Consider the following 16,310-nt stretch of genomic DNA (forward strand, 5'->3'; position numbering starts at 1 on the left):
CCTAAACTGAATCCACTTACAAAAGGAAGGGGGAAAACATTAGGACTCAGAAATATGCTTACAGGTCTTCCAGTTCATTTAAAGAGTCTATGTTTCATTAATTTTCTTTCTCACTTCCAACATTTGTGAACGCATCTAATAATCATTTTGTGGCTTCTATAAATTTTATATACTTTGTCAGTCTAATTGGACCTATACAATTTGGCTAGAATATTGGAGTTGATTCAAGTCTCATGTCTTTATCACAACATATCTACCTATATATCAGGATACATGGATTCCCAGAAGGTATGGTGATGGACAAAATGGAGGAAAAATAGACAAGGTTTGTTCCCTAAGAAAACACTCATTGCCATGCAGGAGATAAATAATAAAAGGTAAATACACAAGACACACACACACACGCATGCATGCACACACACACAGATTATTGATAGTTTTGGTAAAGGTCAGAAAATCCATAAAGACCTCCCAGAGGGAGTTATTTGAGCAAGACCTAAAAGAAGTTAAGTAATGAGCCATGCAGGTATCTGGTGTGTGTTTGAGGATAAGGAAAAAATTAATGCACATGTCGTAAGTTGGAAACTAACATCAGGGCTAGTGTGGCTAGAGTGGATTGAAGAAATAAAAGACTGTGTTTTGGTTAAAGAGAGAGTCAGGGACAAAATCATATCAGTTCTAATGTAATTTACAAATAGAACTTATAAATTAAGTCTATTACCAAGGGTTGAAATAGGATGAGAAGTAGACGCTTGATTTCACTGAACTTAAAATAACCAAACACTACATTCATCATTGGAAAGTTGTAAAGGAATTCATAAGCTTCCTACTGGATACTCTAGTGAGCTCGAAACTGTTTTTGATAATTAGAGTCATGATACCCAGTAATAATTTGGAACAACTTAAGATAGCCCCAACTATCTTTACTGGTAACATAACACTCTTTTTAAAATTACTAAAATTAAATTAATTTAAATATTTTTTTAACCTGGATGCCACATTTGCACAATAAGCATGTGCCAGAGCTCCTGCTCTGCATGAATATGTAATCTGGTAGGGAAGAGGATGCATCCAGAGAACAACGTGAGAAAATACCACTACAAGAGGAATGTGTTGTGTGGATGATGAAAAGGGCATATGGAGACCATATAATTTATGTGAATAATATCTAAACTGGAAAATTTTTTATAGTAAAAGGGGGAATATTAATATTTTTTCTGGGAAAACTGGTGTAAAGTAGCACTATTCTAAGCCAATCAGTACACAAATTAATGATATATCTACAAACTTTAAGAAAAGAAGGGTTAATTGTAAATTAATGTGACTTTTTATCTTTAAGTTCTAGGATACATGTACAGAACCTGCAGGTTTGTTACATAGATATACATGTGCCATGGTGGTTTGCTGCACTTTTCAACCCATAATCTAGGTTTTAAGCCTCACATGCATTAGGTATTTGTCCTAATGCTCTCTGCTCTCCCTTCCCTTCCCCCAACCAACCCCCAAAAGGTCCTCGGTGTGTGATGTTCCCCTCCCTATGTCCATGTGTTCTCATTGTTCAACTCCCATTTGTAAGTGAAACATGCGGTGTTTAATTTTCTGTTCCTGTGTTAGTTTGCTGAGAATGACGGCTTCCGGTTTCATCTATGTCCCTGAAAAGGACATGTATTCATTGTTTTTATTGGCTTCATATTATTCCATGGTGTATATGTGCCACATTTTCTTTATCCAGTCTGTCATTGATGGGTATTTGGGTTGGTTCTAAGTCTTTGCCATTGTAAACAGTGCTGCAGTAAACACACATGTGCATATGTCTTTATAATAGAATGATTTATAGACTCAGATATGGCATTGCTAGGTCAAATGGAATATCTTGTTCTAGATTCTTGAGGAATTGCCACACTGTCTTTCACAATGGTCGAACTAATTTACACTCCCACCAACGGTTTAAAAGTGTTCCTATTTCTCCACATCCTCATCAGCATCTGTTGTTTCCTGACTTTTTAATTGACATTCTGTCATGAGATGGTATCTGACTGTGGTTTTGATTTGCATTTTTCTAATGACAGGTGATCAGGAGCTTTTTTTCATATGTTTTTTGGCCACATAAATGTCTTCATCTGTGAAGTGTCTGTTCATATCCTTTGCCCACTTTTTGATGAGGTTGTTTGTATTTTTTTTTTTTTTTTTGTAAATTTGTTTAAGTTCCTTGTAGATTCTGGATATTAGCCCTTTGTCAGATGGAGATATTGCAAAAATTTTCTCCCATTGTGTAGGCTACCTGTTCACTCTGATGATAGTTTCTTTTTCTATGCAGAGCTCTTTTAGTTTAGTTAGATCCCATTTGTCAATTTTGGCTTTTGTTGCCATTGCTTTTGGTGTTTTAGTCATGAGTTCTTTGCCCATGCCTATGTCCTGAATACTACTGCCTAGATTTTCTTTTAGGGTTTTTATAGATTTACGTTTAAGTCTTTAATCTATCTTGAGTTAATTTTTGTGTAAGATGTAAGAAAGGGGTCCAGATACTGTTTTCTGCACATGGCTAGCCAGTTTTCCCACCACCATTTATTAAATAGGGAATCCTTTCCCCATCACTTGTTTTTTTTCAGGTTTGTCAAAGATCAGAAGGTTGTAGATGTGTGGTGCTATTTCTGAGGCCTCTGTTCTGTTTCACTGGTCTACATATCTGTTTTGGTACCAGTACCATGCTGTTTTCGTTACTGTAGCCTTGCAGTATAGTTTGACTTCAGGTAGCCTGATGCCTCCAGCTTTGTTGTTTTTGCTTAAGATTGTTATGGCTATATGGGCTCATTTTTGGTTCCATATAAGATTTAAAGTAGTTTTTTTTCTAGTTCTGTGAAGTAAGTCAATGGTAGCTTGATGGGACTAGCATTCAGTCTATAAATTATTTTGGGTAATATGGTCATTTTCATGATACTGATCTCTGGGGCACAGCTAAAGCAGTATTCAGAGGGAAACTGATAGCACTAAATGCCCACAGGAGAAAGCAGGAAAGATCTAAAATCAACACTGTAACATCATAATTAATAGAACTAGAGAAGCAAGAGCAAACACATTCAAAAGCTAGCAAACAACTAAGATCAGAGCAGAACTGAAGGAGACAGAGACATGAAAAAAAACCTTCAAAAAATCAGTGAATTCAGGAGCTGTTTTTTTGAGAAGACTAACAGAATAGATTGCTAGCCAGACTAATAAAAAAGAAAATAGAGAAGAATCAAATAGACAAAATAAAATGAGAAAGGGGTTATTGCCACTTACCTCACAGAAATACAAACTATCATCAGAGAATAGTATAAATACCTCTATGCAAATAAACTAGAAAATCTAGAAGAAATAGATAAATTCTTGGACACATACACCCTCTCAAAAGTAAACCAGGAAGAAGTCGAATCCCTGAATAGACCAATAACAAGTTCTGAAATTTAGGCAGTAATTAATAGCCTACCAACCAAAAAAAGCCCAGGACCAGATGGATTCACAGCTGAATTCTACCAGAGGTACAAAGAGAAGCTGGTATTCTTCCTTCTGAAACTATTCCAAACAATAGAAAAAGAGGGAAGGACTCCTCCCAACTCATTTTATGAGGCCAGCATTTCTCTGATTCCCAAATCTGGTAGAGACACAACAAACAAAGAAAATTTCAGGCCAATATCCCTGATGAACATCAATGTGAAAATCCTCAATAAAATACTGGCAAACTGAATCTAGCAGCACATCAAAAAGCTTTCCCACCATGACCAAGTTGGCTTCATCCCTGAGATGCAAGCCTGGTTCAATGTATGCAAATCAATAAACATAATCCATCACATAAATAGAACCAATGACAAAAAAACACATGATTATCTCAATAGATGCAGAAAAGGCCTTTGATAAAATTCAACACCTTTTCATGCTAAAAGCTCCCAATAAACTAGGTATTGATGGAATATATCTCAAAATAGTAAGAGGTATTTGTGACAAACCCATAGCCAGTATCATATTGAATGGGCAAAAGCTGGAAGCATTCCCTTTGAAAACTGGCACAAGGCAAGGATGCCCTCTCTCACCACTCCTATTCAACATAGTATTGAAAGTTCTAGCCAGGGCAATCAGGGAAGAGGAAGAAATAAAATGTATTCAAATAGGAAGAGAGGAGGTCAAATTGTCTCTGTTTGCGGATGACATGATTGTATATTTGGAAAACCCCATCGTCTCATCTCGAAGACTCCTTAAGCTGTTAAACAAATTCAGCAAAGTCTCAGGATACAAAATCAATGTGCAAAAATCACAAGCATCCCTATACACCAGTTACAGACAAGCAGAGAACTAAATCATAAGTGAAATCACATTCACAATTGCTACAAAGAGAATAAAATACCTAGGAATACAACTAACAAGGGAGATGAAGGACATCTTCAAGAACTACAAACCACTGCTCAAGGAAATAAAAGAGGACACAAACAAATGGAAATAATAAGACTTTTAAAGCCTTCTTTGAGACTGTGGTACTGGTACTTGGGTTGTGTCCAAGCATGTGACTGTGAGCAGAGGAAGGTGGGAGTACATTCTAGTCCAGGGAAATAACATGATGAAAGACACATAGATTTGGGAATTGCCCAGTGTAAAATGAAGCATTGATGATAGTGAACAGTGGGTGATAATAACAGATAGTTAAGAAACAAACGGGTACAGGTATGACAGCAAACCAGACTATCATGGATGTTAAATTCCTTGACGGAGTTCCATATCAGAGAGCGACTTAATGGTCTTTGGTAGGCCTGTGACGCGAATAAAGGGTAAAACTACTCCTAAACTCCAATTTGATATGAGCCAGGAATACTGCAGAGTAGCATATACTATAAAATTTACAGATATTTAAGTTCTGCATAATTGATAATTTTTGCATGATATATTGGAACAAGAATAGCATATGGGTGTATATCTGCCCTGAAAAACCAAATTTCTCTTTTATGTATACTTATTTTTTAGGTAAGAGGCTATGTTTTATGAGACTTTGCAGATTGACTGCTAGGATGATTCTGCATACAGGGTAAACATAGCAAAAAATAAAACACACCTGTGTGTCGGGGGGGAGGTTAAAATTTTCAATAATAATGACATTTTGAGCACTACTATATACCTGAAATAATGATAACAATTTTTTTCTGAAATTTCCTACAAAATCCTATGTGCTCGGTGTTATTATGATCATTTCACAGATGATGAAACGGAACTAAAGAAGTCATACAAACAAGCTCGAGACTGCACAGCTGCTAGGCGTCACTGCAAACATTCAAGCATGTTTTTGCATTGGTAGAAAGGCCGCATCTTTTTCCATGGTGCCACATTAACTTACACGCTCACTGAGTTGAGCCCCATGTGTCTCAGTTCTTCCACAGAGGTCCCAGCTGGAATAGGAATCTAGGTACTTAATACGCATTTCATGTCACTCTAGTATGATACAAATGGTGTTACTAATACCAGTGTTTAAGCTTTTTTTTTTTTCTTTACTACAAAGAAGGCATAAGTGCCAGCATGTAAAAAATAAAATCTATCTTCTCTGACCATCGTTTGACATAAAGTATCCAGATCTTTCTTGATTTCCAGTTGAACAATTTCTGTGCAGTCAGTTTCTTTGAGTGATCCCCACACATCAGAATCTCTCATTCTCATCTTTAGCAATTATCTTCTAAGTCAGTGTTTTGTGAATAAATTTATCCACCTAACAACTGGTTTATATTCTTGAAATTTTCAGTAATCCCTACAGATAAACAGTTTTTCTATTTCCGTAACTACAATACTATGTGACCCTCTTGGGTTCCAAGAAAATTATAGTATATTTATTTAAGCTATTATAGTTTTTAGTCTTGAGATTTGGGAAAATATCACCGAGTCAATCACCAGAATTATTAATTAACTCACAAACTAGGAAAAGAGGCATAGTGGGAAAAATACGTTACAGAGTCCACACTTGTGGAGAATACACAAAACACATCTGAGGGGTCAATACTCAACAAAGAAGTCTGAACGCGTTTAGATTTTAAAAAGTCAATCTCTGCTGTATCTTGGAATTAGAAAATCTGATAAAGACTGACAGTGTGGGGATTGACCAAAGGAAAGCCAGTTTAGAACACCAAAGCCTAGAAAATTTCTAGGCAAAAAAGTAAGAGAAAGGGGAAAAATACTTGACTTAGGGAGAAACAACAATTTATTAATCCATTAAAACCTTTCATCAATGTATTCCATAGTGTATGTATGACACGTGTCTCTGATAGAACATAATATTAGGTTCAAAACAATGGCAACTCAATTTCTTTAAATATGACAATTTTTTTCAAGATATATTTTCTTTATTATGTGTTCCTTAATTCTTTAAAACCCCTATTATTTAGTACTAGGCATTATCATTATTTTATGGCCATACAAATATAAAACTGTATTTGCAAAGTAGACATTATCATAATTATTATCTAGTAAGGCATTATGATAACGTCTACTTTGCAAATACATTTTGAGGATAATTTCATGAAATTACATCAATTTCAAGATTATGAAATTAATGTAGATATAAACATTATAAAAATAAATATATAAGCATGATTTAACATGATTATAAAAATGAGTATAAATGTTTTTAATCATAAAATGATATAAACATGATTATAAATGTGAATATAAGATATCAGATATAAACATAATTATACAAAATAGAAACATGATTATAAAAATTAAAAACTATCTGATTTCACACAGAAGCCCCTTGTAGAGTAAGAAAGAAAATGCATTCTTAATAGTTCTTGTACTATTTATATTACTAGCATAACTCACACCAATTTTCTACTTTTGAAAAAGAACTCAATTAGAAAAAGCCCAGCCAAAAGTTTCATGCTATATGCCTATGAATGAATAGTAATTTAAGATTTATTACAGTGATTACATATCAACAGAAATAAATATGTGTTTCATGATTAGGATTTTTTTTTTTTCTGAAATAGGTGAGCCATAGGGACAAACCCTTCATGCAGAAAATAAACCGTCTCAGTGCCTCTTGATAAATAGACAATATCCACTATTTCTATATGGTGCATGGCAATGTGACAAATAAATTACCTTCATTAAAGATTTGCATGAAGGGTTAATGAGCATTAGTTAAGCCATAAAAGCACAAAGAACATTTATGAAAAATTCTATTGAATATAAGAATAAACTGGAGGGCAGATAACATAAGATCAGGTAAGATAATAATTTATCTTACCTGAAGATTCTCTGCTGCACCTATGTGATAAATGAAACCCAAAAGCAACTCAGGTTCCACATTTAACACATAAAATTTAGGAAGATCTCACAACTCTAGAGGGTTTTGTCCTCTGTGACCTACCTACCTATACGGGGCATAATTTATAAAACGCATATTTGTTTCTCTTAATATTTAGACTGCAATAAATCTTCCAATTTTCACCATAAAATTTGCATAATATGAAATTAAAAAGTTAAAAATTTTTAAAAATTCATAGTGAGTGAATAATGTTGAGTATTTTAAATACTGCTTTCTGAATTTGTGCTTTTAATTAAGAGGTAAGTTAAAAATTAATTATTCTTGTTATACATAAATGACAATTATCCTTTGGCTAAAAGGTAATATTTTACTAAGTAAACACAGGAATATAAGAAAACTTTATTTTGCTAACCAAGGTTTTAATTTTCCTCCATTTGAAATACTGTCCAAGATTAATCCTTTCTGCACATCAAGCACTGCCATCTTGTGGACTACCATTGATTCCAGAAAATACAGGCTAATTTAAAAATTATTATCTGTGGGACTTTTCATGGTAAAATATTTGGACAACTCCGTAAATCCTAATGTAAGTGGAGATCAGGAATAGTATCCTTGTTTGTGACTCTGCAGTAATAAAACTTTTACATTTATGAACATCTGTATTTCAGATACACTGTGCTGCTATTTTATAGTGGATCTCTACCCAGCAGGATACATCCTTACTGTTTTACACAGTTAAGAGTTGTATGGCATTGTGACCATGGTTTAATTACAGTGTGACTCAATGGTTAATAGAAATAATCACCAACCTGCTTTTGTTCTGGTGAGTGAAATCTAGATACTGCTCTAATTAGTCACTATTTCAAACAGCAGATTTTTAATTTGCAAAATTATATCATATCCCATGCGTATAAAACTCAACCTAGTATATATTGGAAACCACTATTCACCGGGTTTCTTTTTCTCTTTTCAAATAAAGATCGATGCTTTGTAATAATTCTTAGACAAGTTATTGGCAACTCTGTATTTTAGTTTTTCCGTTTGTAAAATAAGGTTACCTATTCCTATGAGAATTGAATGAATTAATATACATAGAGCATACTGCCTGGCACATACTAAGTATGGCACATATTTACTAGATTATATTGGTGCTCCACCCACATGTTCACCCAATGGGTACACACACCCAGCAGCTGCTGTGAAGACTGGCTCCTGCTGCTTCTCCAGAAAATTTGCTCCACCTGGAAAATTGTGCTTCCTACCTTCACTGCACTCAGCCAGCAGCTAATAACAGATGGATCAGGAGAGAGGGTGCAAATAGCCTTCGCTGACACTCTTGCCTTCTTTGGCCTCACTCACCAATGCTGCAGTGAAATTTGTGTTTGAGAACCCCCAGTGAAATCAGTCTTAAGCTAATCTCTAACAGGGATCACATCCTTGGTTAGCATTATTTCCCGCCCTCATCTTTCCTTGCTTGTCTTCATTTTTCCTCCTAGAAAAATTTTGTCAATAAATCATATTTGAGAGTCCTTTTCACTGACTCTCTTTCTAGAACCCAATGTAAGACAATAAAGGTCTACTGTTGCTGTTGTTATGCTCTCTGGTGTCCTGATTTAATGAAGGATAAATGCTGACATTACTTTCGTCATGTTCAAAGTTTACGGAGTCCACGGAATGACTCCACAGCCTTTCAGTAATTTTCCATATACATCTTTTTTTTTAAGCTAACATTTTCACAAGTTTGATCAGCAAATCAAGGTCATAGTCTCTGGCAAGATTCTGGAGCACAAATAGTCTGTTGTTGGTTATGGCAGGGATTTGTGGGCTTTATCAGTGAATTACGGGAACCCTGGAGTGAATGCTTTTTAATGCAAAGTTGGAATCTTCAGTTGAGTTTGTGCCACTGACTCTTGCACATTGTTGAGCAAATGCTGACCCTAGATTTGCTAAGAGCTTACAATTCAGTTCAACATAATTAAAAAACCCCTTAGCAAAGGAGAAAATTTAGGCTGCACTTTGAAAAGGGTTAGCAGTGACCTTTATATCTAGATACAGGGCTCCTGGGATAAAAATGTCCTCCACACTGTGCAGTATTCCACAGAGAAAATAAAAATAGCTACTGTCACCCAGTTGGTATAATCACTTGAACTCTGGAACTTAGAATTCACTGGCTCAGACCTGCTTAAGTTGTGGATCATGAGATGATGCCAGTTTACTGTTTCTGTTATACGTAGTCTTCCGTTGATCTTATTTTTTTCCTAAAGGTGTTTTGAATTACATGCACATAAAATATTTTCCTATCTTTGTGACATAATTATGAGGAACTCTGCTTCTTTTGACTTTAGGTAACAAACATCATAAAAATACATGTCTCCAAAGCATAAAAAAAGATCATTATTACTTTGTTTTGTTCAACCAAGATAACTACAATTTAATGTAAAATACAGGCTGCTTTGTTTTAAAGTAATTTCATTTTAAAACATAGGACAAGTATTCTTTTTTGCATTCTTTACAACATCTTTAAAAGTATCTTGATTCTTTCTCTTGGTACTAACCAAGAGTCAGACAGCTTTACTGTATTGTAACTCTCAGGATCTTCTTCTCTGGTTGTGTTTTCATAGATGAAACTTTTGGAACATGGAAATTGAATCCAATTTTCTGAGGTATAAGATGAATTTGTATTTTACAGAATTGTGCTGTATGCTAGTTTATCCTAAGCCAATAGCTACCCTTATTGAGCAGTTTCTGCATGTTGAACACTCTCATTTAAGTGGCTTGTGTAATCCTCAGTATTACTACTTTGAATATAAACATTAATTTTATAGATACTGAAACCAAAGTTTAGGAAAATTAAATTACAGTAATTAAAGAAGCTTAATATAATGATAAAATATAGGCTTAGAGTGAGTCAGAGAAATTTTCTTTTTCCCTCTGACTCTAATCAGCTGTAATTCTCCTCAAGTTCCTTCACCTTTTGCCTCAGACCTTGGATGTTTAAGCTGATTAAAATAATAATAACTAACTCTATTTCTGTGGCATTAATCTTGTCTTGTTTAATCTTCCCTTTCTTCCATTAATTTTAGTTTATAGACGAGAAGATTAATGCTTTAACAAGATTAAAAAGTTTTCCCAAAGGTCACATAGTTGGTAGGTCGTGTGGCCATCTTGGAATGCCTGGTCTCTGTGATTTTGAAGTCCATGGTCTTATTCACTCACAACGCTAACTTCTAATGTGTCTGTGTGAGGGACACATTGGAAGTAAGGGGCACAGAGAAAGAGAAGAACTAAGTTAAAAAAATGTGAACAGTGTGTGACTCACAGTAAAATCTTATACTAATTATTTTCTCAGCTCTGTCTCATATCTTCATACCTTCAACAGTGCTTTGCATATTTCGTTACTACTTGTTGATATCCCAGTTGCCTTGAACTCAGCCCCATCCCAAATCTAGCAGCCAAAATGATTTTTATATATGATCCATTAAATAACTTGAGCTGCCAGTCAGCTTCCTCAACAAAATATCAATAAGCATGCTCAAGCAGAGGCAAGATAATTGGCCATCTGTGAGGCTATTAACCTCTGATAGGGTTTGGACTACCCAGTATTTACTATCCCTTACCTCTAAGATTTCATCTAACTTACCTACTAGAATAAATCATGCAAATACTTCATTGTACCTTTGTAAAAATGATCCTTTTCTCTTTTGCTCATTCAAAGTACATTCCAGATTGTTAAAACTATCTATATTACTATAATAAATAGAGACTGAGTGTCTCCATGTAGCCCAACTTCAAGCATCCTCTTTGACTCATATTCTCAAAGCCAAAACAAGCCAGTTTAGATCTTTGTAATGAAGTTTAAAATCTAAAAATCCGTTATTGTTCTTAAAATTTAGAGGTTTATATAAATAGATTATAGATATATTTTTATCCCAACTAGGCATTTATTCACCAAATATTTATGGAGCAACTACATGCTCTAGGCATCCTGTTGAGTTATAAAGATATAATGGTGAAGAAGGTAGATTCAACCTCTGCTCTTCCAAGAGTAATCGACATGGCTAATAGTGACATTCTCTTTCAATCAAGGTACACATCAGCAATGTAAAAATATATTTCCCACCAATTTCAGGTTGTCCCTTATGCTCAGTAGTAAAGAATAATTAAGTGGAGAGTTCGCTACAATTTATTTCATAATATCATTAATTCAAAAATCCAAAGTGGTAGCATCATTTTTATTTTTATTTAAAAAATAAAATAATCGTAGTGACAATTTTCAAAACCCAATTTTTCTCCAGTAACTTACTAAGTTCTCCTATTTAAGTGTCTTCACTTCAGTTAAGTCATCATGAAAGGGAGGAGAAGAGTCATAATGGATAATGGAATAATGAAAATAAATATAATTAAAAGACAATTTGTAAATATTAAAATACTCCTGACATATACTCTACTAAGCAACCCCAGTAAAAATTAATACAAATGCACAGAAAATAAATGTAAACCTGAACAATTTTAAAAATTAAAAGTTATATATTTTTTATAATTTTTTGGTTTGGAATCTAAGTCTATCCAGGCTGCAGCGCAGTGGCAAAATCATAGTTTATGGGAAATTTGAATTCCTGGTCTCAAGCTGTCCTCTTGCCTCAGCCTCCCAAAATAACATAAAGTGCTGTTATTATAGGTATGAGGTGCTGTGCCTGGACAAAAGTTATATTTTAATAGTAAAGAAAAAATTATAAATAGGGTTTCTGGCTGATAAAACATTAAATCTCATATTACAGAAATAACCAAAAAAATTAGGGATTTTGTTAATATGGCCTATTAACTAAAAATCTTACCATACAATTGAGCATTTTATAAAAATAGAGAAGCTTATGATTTTTAAGTTTTCGTTTTGTTTTCTACTTACAGGGATAGAGAAAATAGGCTCCCTGGGAGAGCTGCATTATTAATTGGGTCACTGAACAACTGAGATGCTATATCCATTGTGTTCTCTTCAAATTCTTTGACCCAAAGCCTCTGATGTGTACACACATTATTAGAAAGAAGAATGGTTATTTCCCAACATGTAGTTATATTAAAGAATGTTGAAATGAATCACATGTGATTACTCATTGAAATTGTTTTCAAAGACTTCAGAGAGTCCAGCATGCAGTTTCATTCCCCATTCTCACACTTTTTGTTGCTGTTGTTAATGGCACTGCAGTTAAGAGAAATGAGCATTATTGCCCATATGAGTACTCCTGTTTTTATATACTATATATAAGTGGAAATATATCACTGAAATAATCATCTTATTTGTCAGGGGAGCAAATAGAAGATCTGTTTCTTGACACTGAATCAATTGCAGCAATTGTGTAGAAAGTCTGCAATACTTGGGCCCATAAAATCTGGACATTCAGTTAGGGCAAGAGACAGAGCTAACCTGGAAATGCTCTCACTACCAAAATTTAGAAATGATGAGTGAAATAAAGCAAAGAAAATTTCAATATATAGCTGATCTCACAAAAAAGAAAAGGAAATCCTCAGGTATCAGAAACAAATAAGAACTAAAATCCAAAGCATACTCTTTGATGTTAACCCTGAGGAGGTCTTGGAAGCAAGGCACATTGTTTAAATGTCATAGAAGTAGCCCCTAAAGTCTGAAAGCTCAAGGATGAATTATCATGCCGGGGCAAAGGAGAAATCCTTAGGTCTGCTTGAGAATGGAAGTTGAATAGCAATGTCTGCTCAAGTCAGGCCCCAGGTGGAATGACTTGCTGGCTCAGAGTAGAAGACAAAAAATTCTCCAGTGAAAAACCAGAAGCTTATGCAGCACATGGATTTGTGGCCTAAATGTAAATGACCACATAGTATCAAAAATACATGATTGAAATTTAACATAACCTTTTGTTGAAATTACTTTTGGTGTTTTAGTCATAAAGTTTTTCTGCCCATGCTGGTGTCTTGGATGGTACTGCTTAGGTTTTCTTCTAGGGTTTTTATGGATTTAGGTCTTATGTTTAATTCTTTAATCCATCTTTAGTTAATTTTTGTACGAGGTGTAAGGAAGGGGTCCAGTTACAGTTTTCTGCATATGGCTAGCTAGTTTTCCCAACACCATTTTGTATACCTACATAAGAATCCTGCACATTCTACATGTGTATCTCAGAACTTAAAGTATAATAATAATAAAGAAAGTAAACTACATAGAAAAATGGGGAAAAAAATGATCCTCTGGGGTTCATGCAAAAGCATTCTCGAGGAAGACTTTCATAGCATAGATGTACAGGATATCTCAAAGTGGTCACTGTCTACTGAAATAAGTGACTACTCACTGAAGATTCATACCAAGAACTTCTAAAACATCTTAGTTGCTTTAGATAACTGCATTATTAAAAACAAAGAACCTTAAAAAATGGGAAAAATCATACTTGACCAACTAATCTCAATATCTTCTGAAATGGATACTACTGCTAACTTTTTACCACTTAATAGATTAGCATGCGTTCAGTTATGTTTAAGGGCCAGGCGCAGTTGGTAGGGAACAAGGTGGCATATAAAGCTAAAGGCCGTGGCACCAGAGGCAACTGTATTTTACTATTTCCCTGAGATATTTTATAGTTCTCAGATCACAATACTAAAAATAAGTATGGACTTTTCATGATGAGTTTGAAGATAATATTAAAGAAAGAAAGTAAACAGGAATATTAAAAGATGTTTAGCTCAATATTTTCATTTTTGGCACTGGCAGAAAATTCACTGAACTCAGGTTGTCGGCTCTTCTATTGTGCACTGTTTCTATGTCTTATACTTCTTGGAATTATGAAATGCTTCACTACATGAAACTGAAAACTTATTTGAAGAACTAAATAAGCATGTTTGAGTCCCCAAATACTTACCCGCCTGTAAAATCTGAGACAATGCCAATGTTGTGTAAATACTTTTGTCCTGTTCTAAAAATACTTTACAAAAATTGATTCAACAAATATCAATATAACAAAAACGTCTTTAAATTTAATGAATGATGGCCTGTAATTACTAGTTGCTTTCCTTTCCCTGAAATTTTAAGTAAAATAAACCAAAAACTAAGAAAACTCTTATTTTAGATTAGATTTTAGTAAAATTTTATCTAAAATAAATGAAAACATTAAAATATGTATGAATTATGTGTGAATGAAAAGTAACACTTTCATTATAGCAATTAAAGGGATTAAAATTGTTAAATGTGAGAAAGCCTTGAATTTAGAGTCTAGTTGAGCTGTATGAGGACAAGTTGAAGTATTCCAATTATTATGGAGTTCCTTTGACTAAAGTCATGTGGATATTTTAAATAAGTTCTTAATATAATGTCAAGTGTACTAAAGGTTGCCAACTGGGTAACTGTAACGATAAAAAATAGTTTCCTTTATAAAATAATTGTTAAAATATTTGAAAGTTTTGGATTTTTTATGTATACATTGTAATTATACATTAATGTAATATTTAAAAATTCTCAGGCTTCTGCTAGAACTATAGTATATGCCTTAAAATAATAAATATTATCTAAATCTTGCTTAGAATCAATGTTCAACTCATTATTGAAATTTTTCTGTGGAAAACAGACCTGAAAATATTTAAGTATCCATTATTCCTTCAGACTTGTTTTATATCCTCTTTATTGTTTTTCTTGTATTAAGTCATGCACCTAGAAGGAGCTCCTAACCTAATAATTTTTGGTTAAGGTGGGGGATAACAGAAATGTTACTTTTCATATTTTATGAATTCATATTATGTGTTAAGCTCTTAGCTATACTGTCTTATTTGAACCTTATAAAGTACATAATACTCTAATTATAAGAATTTTCAAAATGAACCTCAAACAGTTAAATACTGGCTCAGTGTAAACTATCACTAAGTAGTGGAGTCAGAACTTAATGATACGGTCTCTGGAAGTCCCAGTGATAAGTTTAAGTAACTTGATTTAGAAATTAAACTAAGTTACAAAATGGGATGTGCGTAGAGGAGAACATTTGGACAGAATAAATGGAGTTTGCATTTCTTTGATAAGTATGATTGCTTCGGAGCCCCTGTCCCACACTTTCTTTACAGTAAGGTCCACATCTCCATCTTCTTATTCTACATTGTTTCGCAGGTTTGGGTAAATTTTCTTCACTAAATTAATCTTTGCGAATGGAGAATTGCCTCTGTTATTTTTCTATTTTCAGTGTTACCATAGTTCTGAGTACCTAATACCTGTCCAATACACATTTGAATTGATAGAATAAATAAATGAGTAAAGGTCAGGCATCCTAAGAAATATTTCAGATCTCACTGTAGTCATTAACAATAATCCTTTGAATATACAATATGAAATTATATAGGTGTATGGATCAAATATGTGTGACCTTGCAATATGCTTAATGCTTTCTAAAGACTTTGTGGTTTGAGCTTTGTCTGTTAATGAAAAAATCAAAGTCTTTCAACGACCAAATTCTGTGTATTTTCAGAGATCATCTATAGCTGGGTATTTAATGAGTTCCCTTCCTTTGTGGCGGAAGACAGCCGGCGGTTCATTTCCCAGGAGACAGGCAACCTTTATATTTCTAAAGTCCAAACATCAGATGTTGGCAGCTATATTTGTCTGGTGAAAAACACAGTGACGAATGCTCGAGTACTTAGCCCTCCAACGCCACTCACTCTGCGTAATGATGGTAAGTTGCTTGGCCCATTAAAATGGTGAGCCAACTCAAATTTTGAAAATAAAGATGTCTTCATTTTTTTTTAAACAACTCGAACTTACAAATAAAATAAAAAGGCATTTGCCGTATTTAGAAATTTTACATTTTTAGGTCATGATTATGCATGCCTTAGAATAAAAGTTTTGACATAAGAAAGTGATAATCCATGCATGAGAAATATTCTCCATAATGCTACTCTAATGCTAGAAAGGGAGAAATAATCTGAAAAAAGAACCGTAATAGAGACTCCACAGGTCTTTCCTGTGCTCTTCAGTGCCTTTGTATAACATATGTGCATGAATTGCAAGCATTTTATGGATTCAGTTTTCATTATATTT

At 34.0% G+C, this 16,310-nt stretch overlaps 1 protein-coding gene across 1 annotated transcript in view; it reads left to right on the plus strand.

The window, feature by feature from the left end:
* The window catches only part of CNTN5 (contactin 5), a 1,383,122-nt gene that overhangs the window by 934,391 nt on the left and 432,421 nt on the right, over positions 1-16,310 (plus strand). Inside the window, exon 8 of the mRNA XM_012454882.2 lies at positions 15,742-15,945. Within this exon, the coding sequence (XP_012310305.1) occupies positions 15,742-15,945 (204 nt within the window). The remainder of the gene's footprint in view (positions 1-15,741; positions 15,946-16,310) is intronic.

This window comes from Aotus nancymaae, unplaced genomic scaffold (assembly GCF_030222135.1).
Source record: "Aotus nancymaae isolate 86718 unplaced genomic scaffold, 86718_ANA_hifiasm-v0.15.2.pri h1tg000012l, whole genome shotgun sequence".
Lineage (NCBI taxonomy): Eukaryota > Metazoa > Chordata > Mammalia > Primates > Aotidae > Aotus > Aotus nancymaae.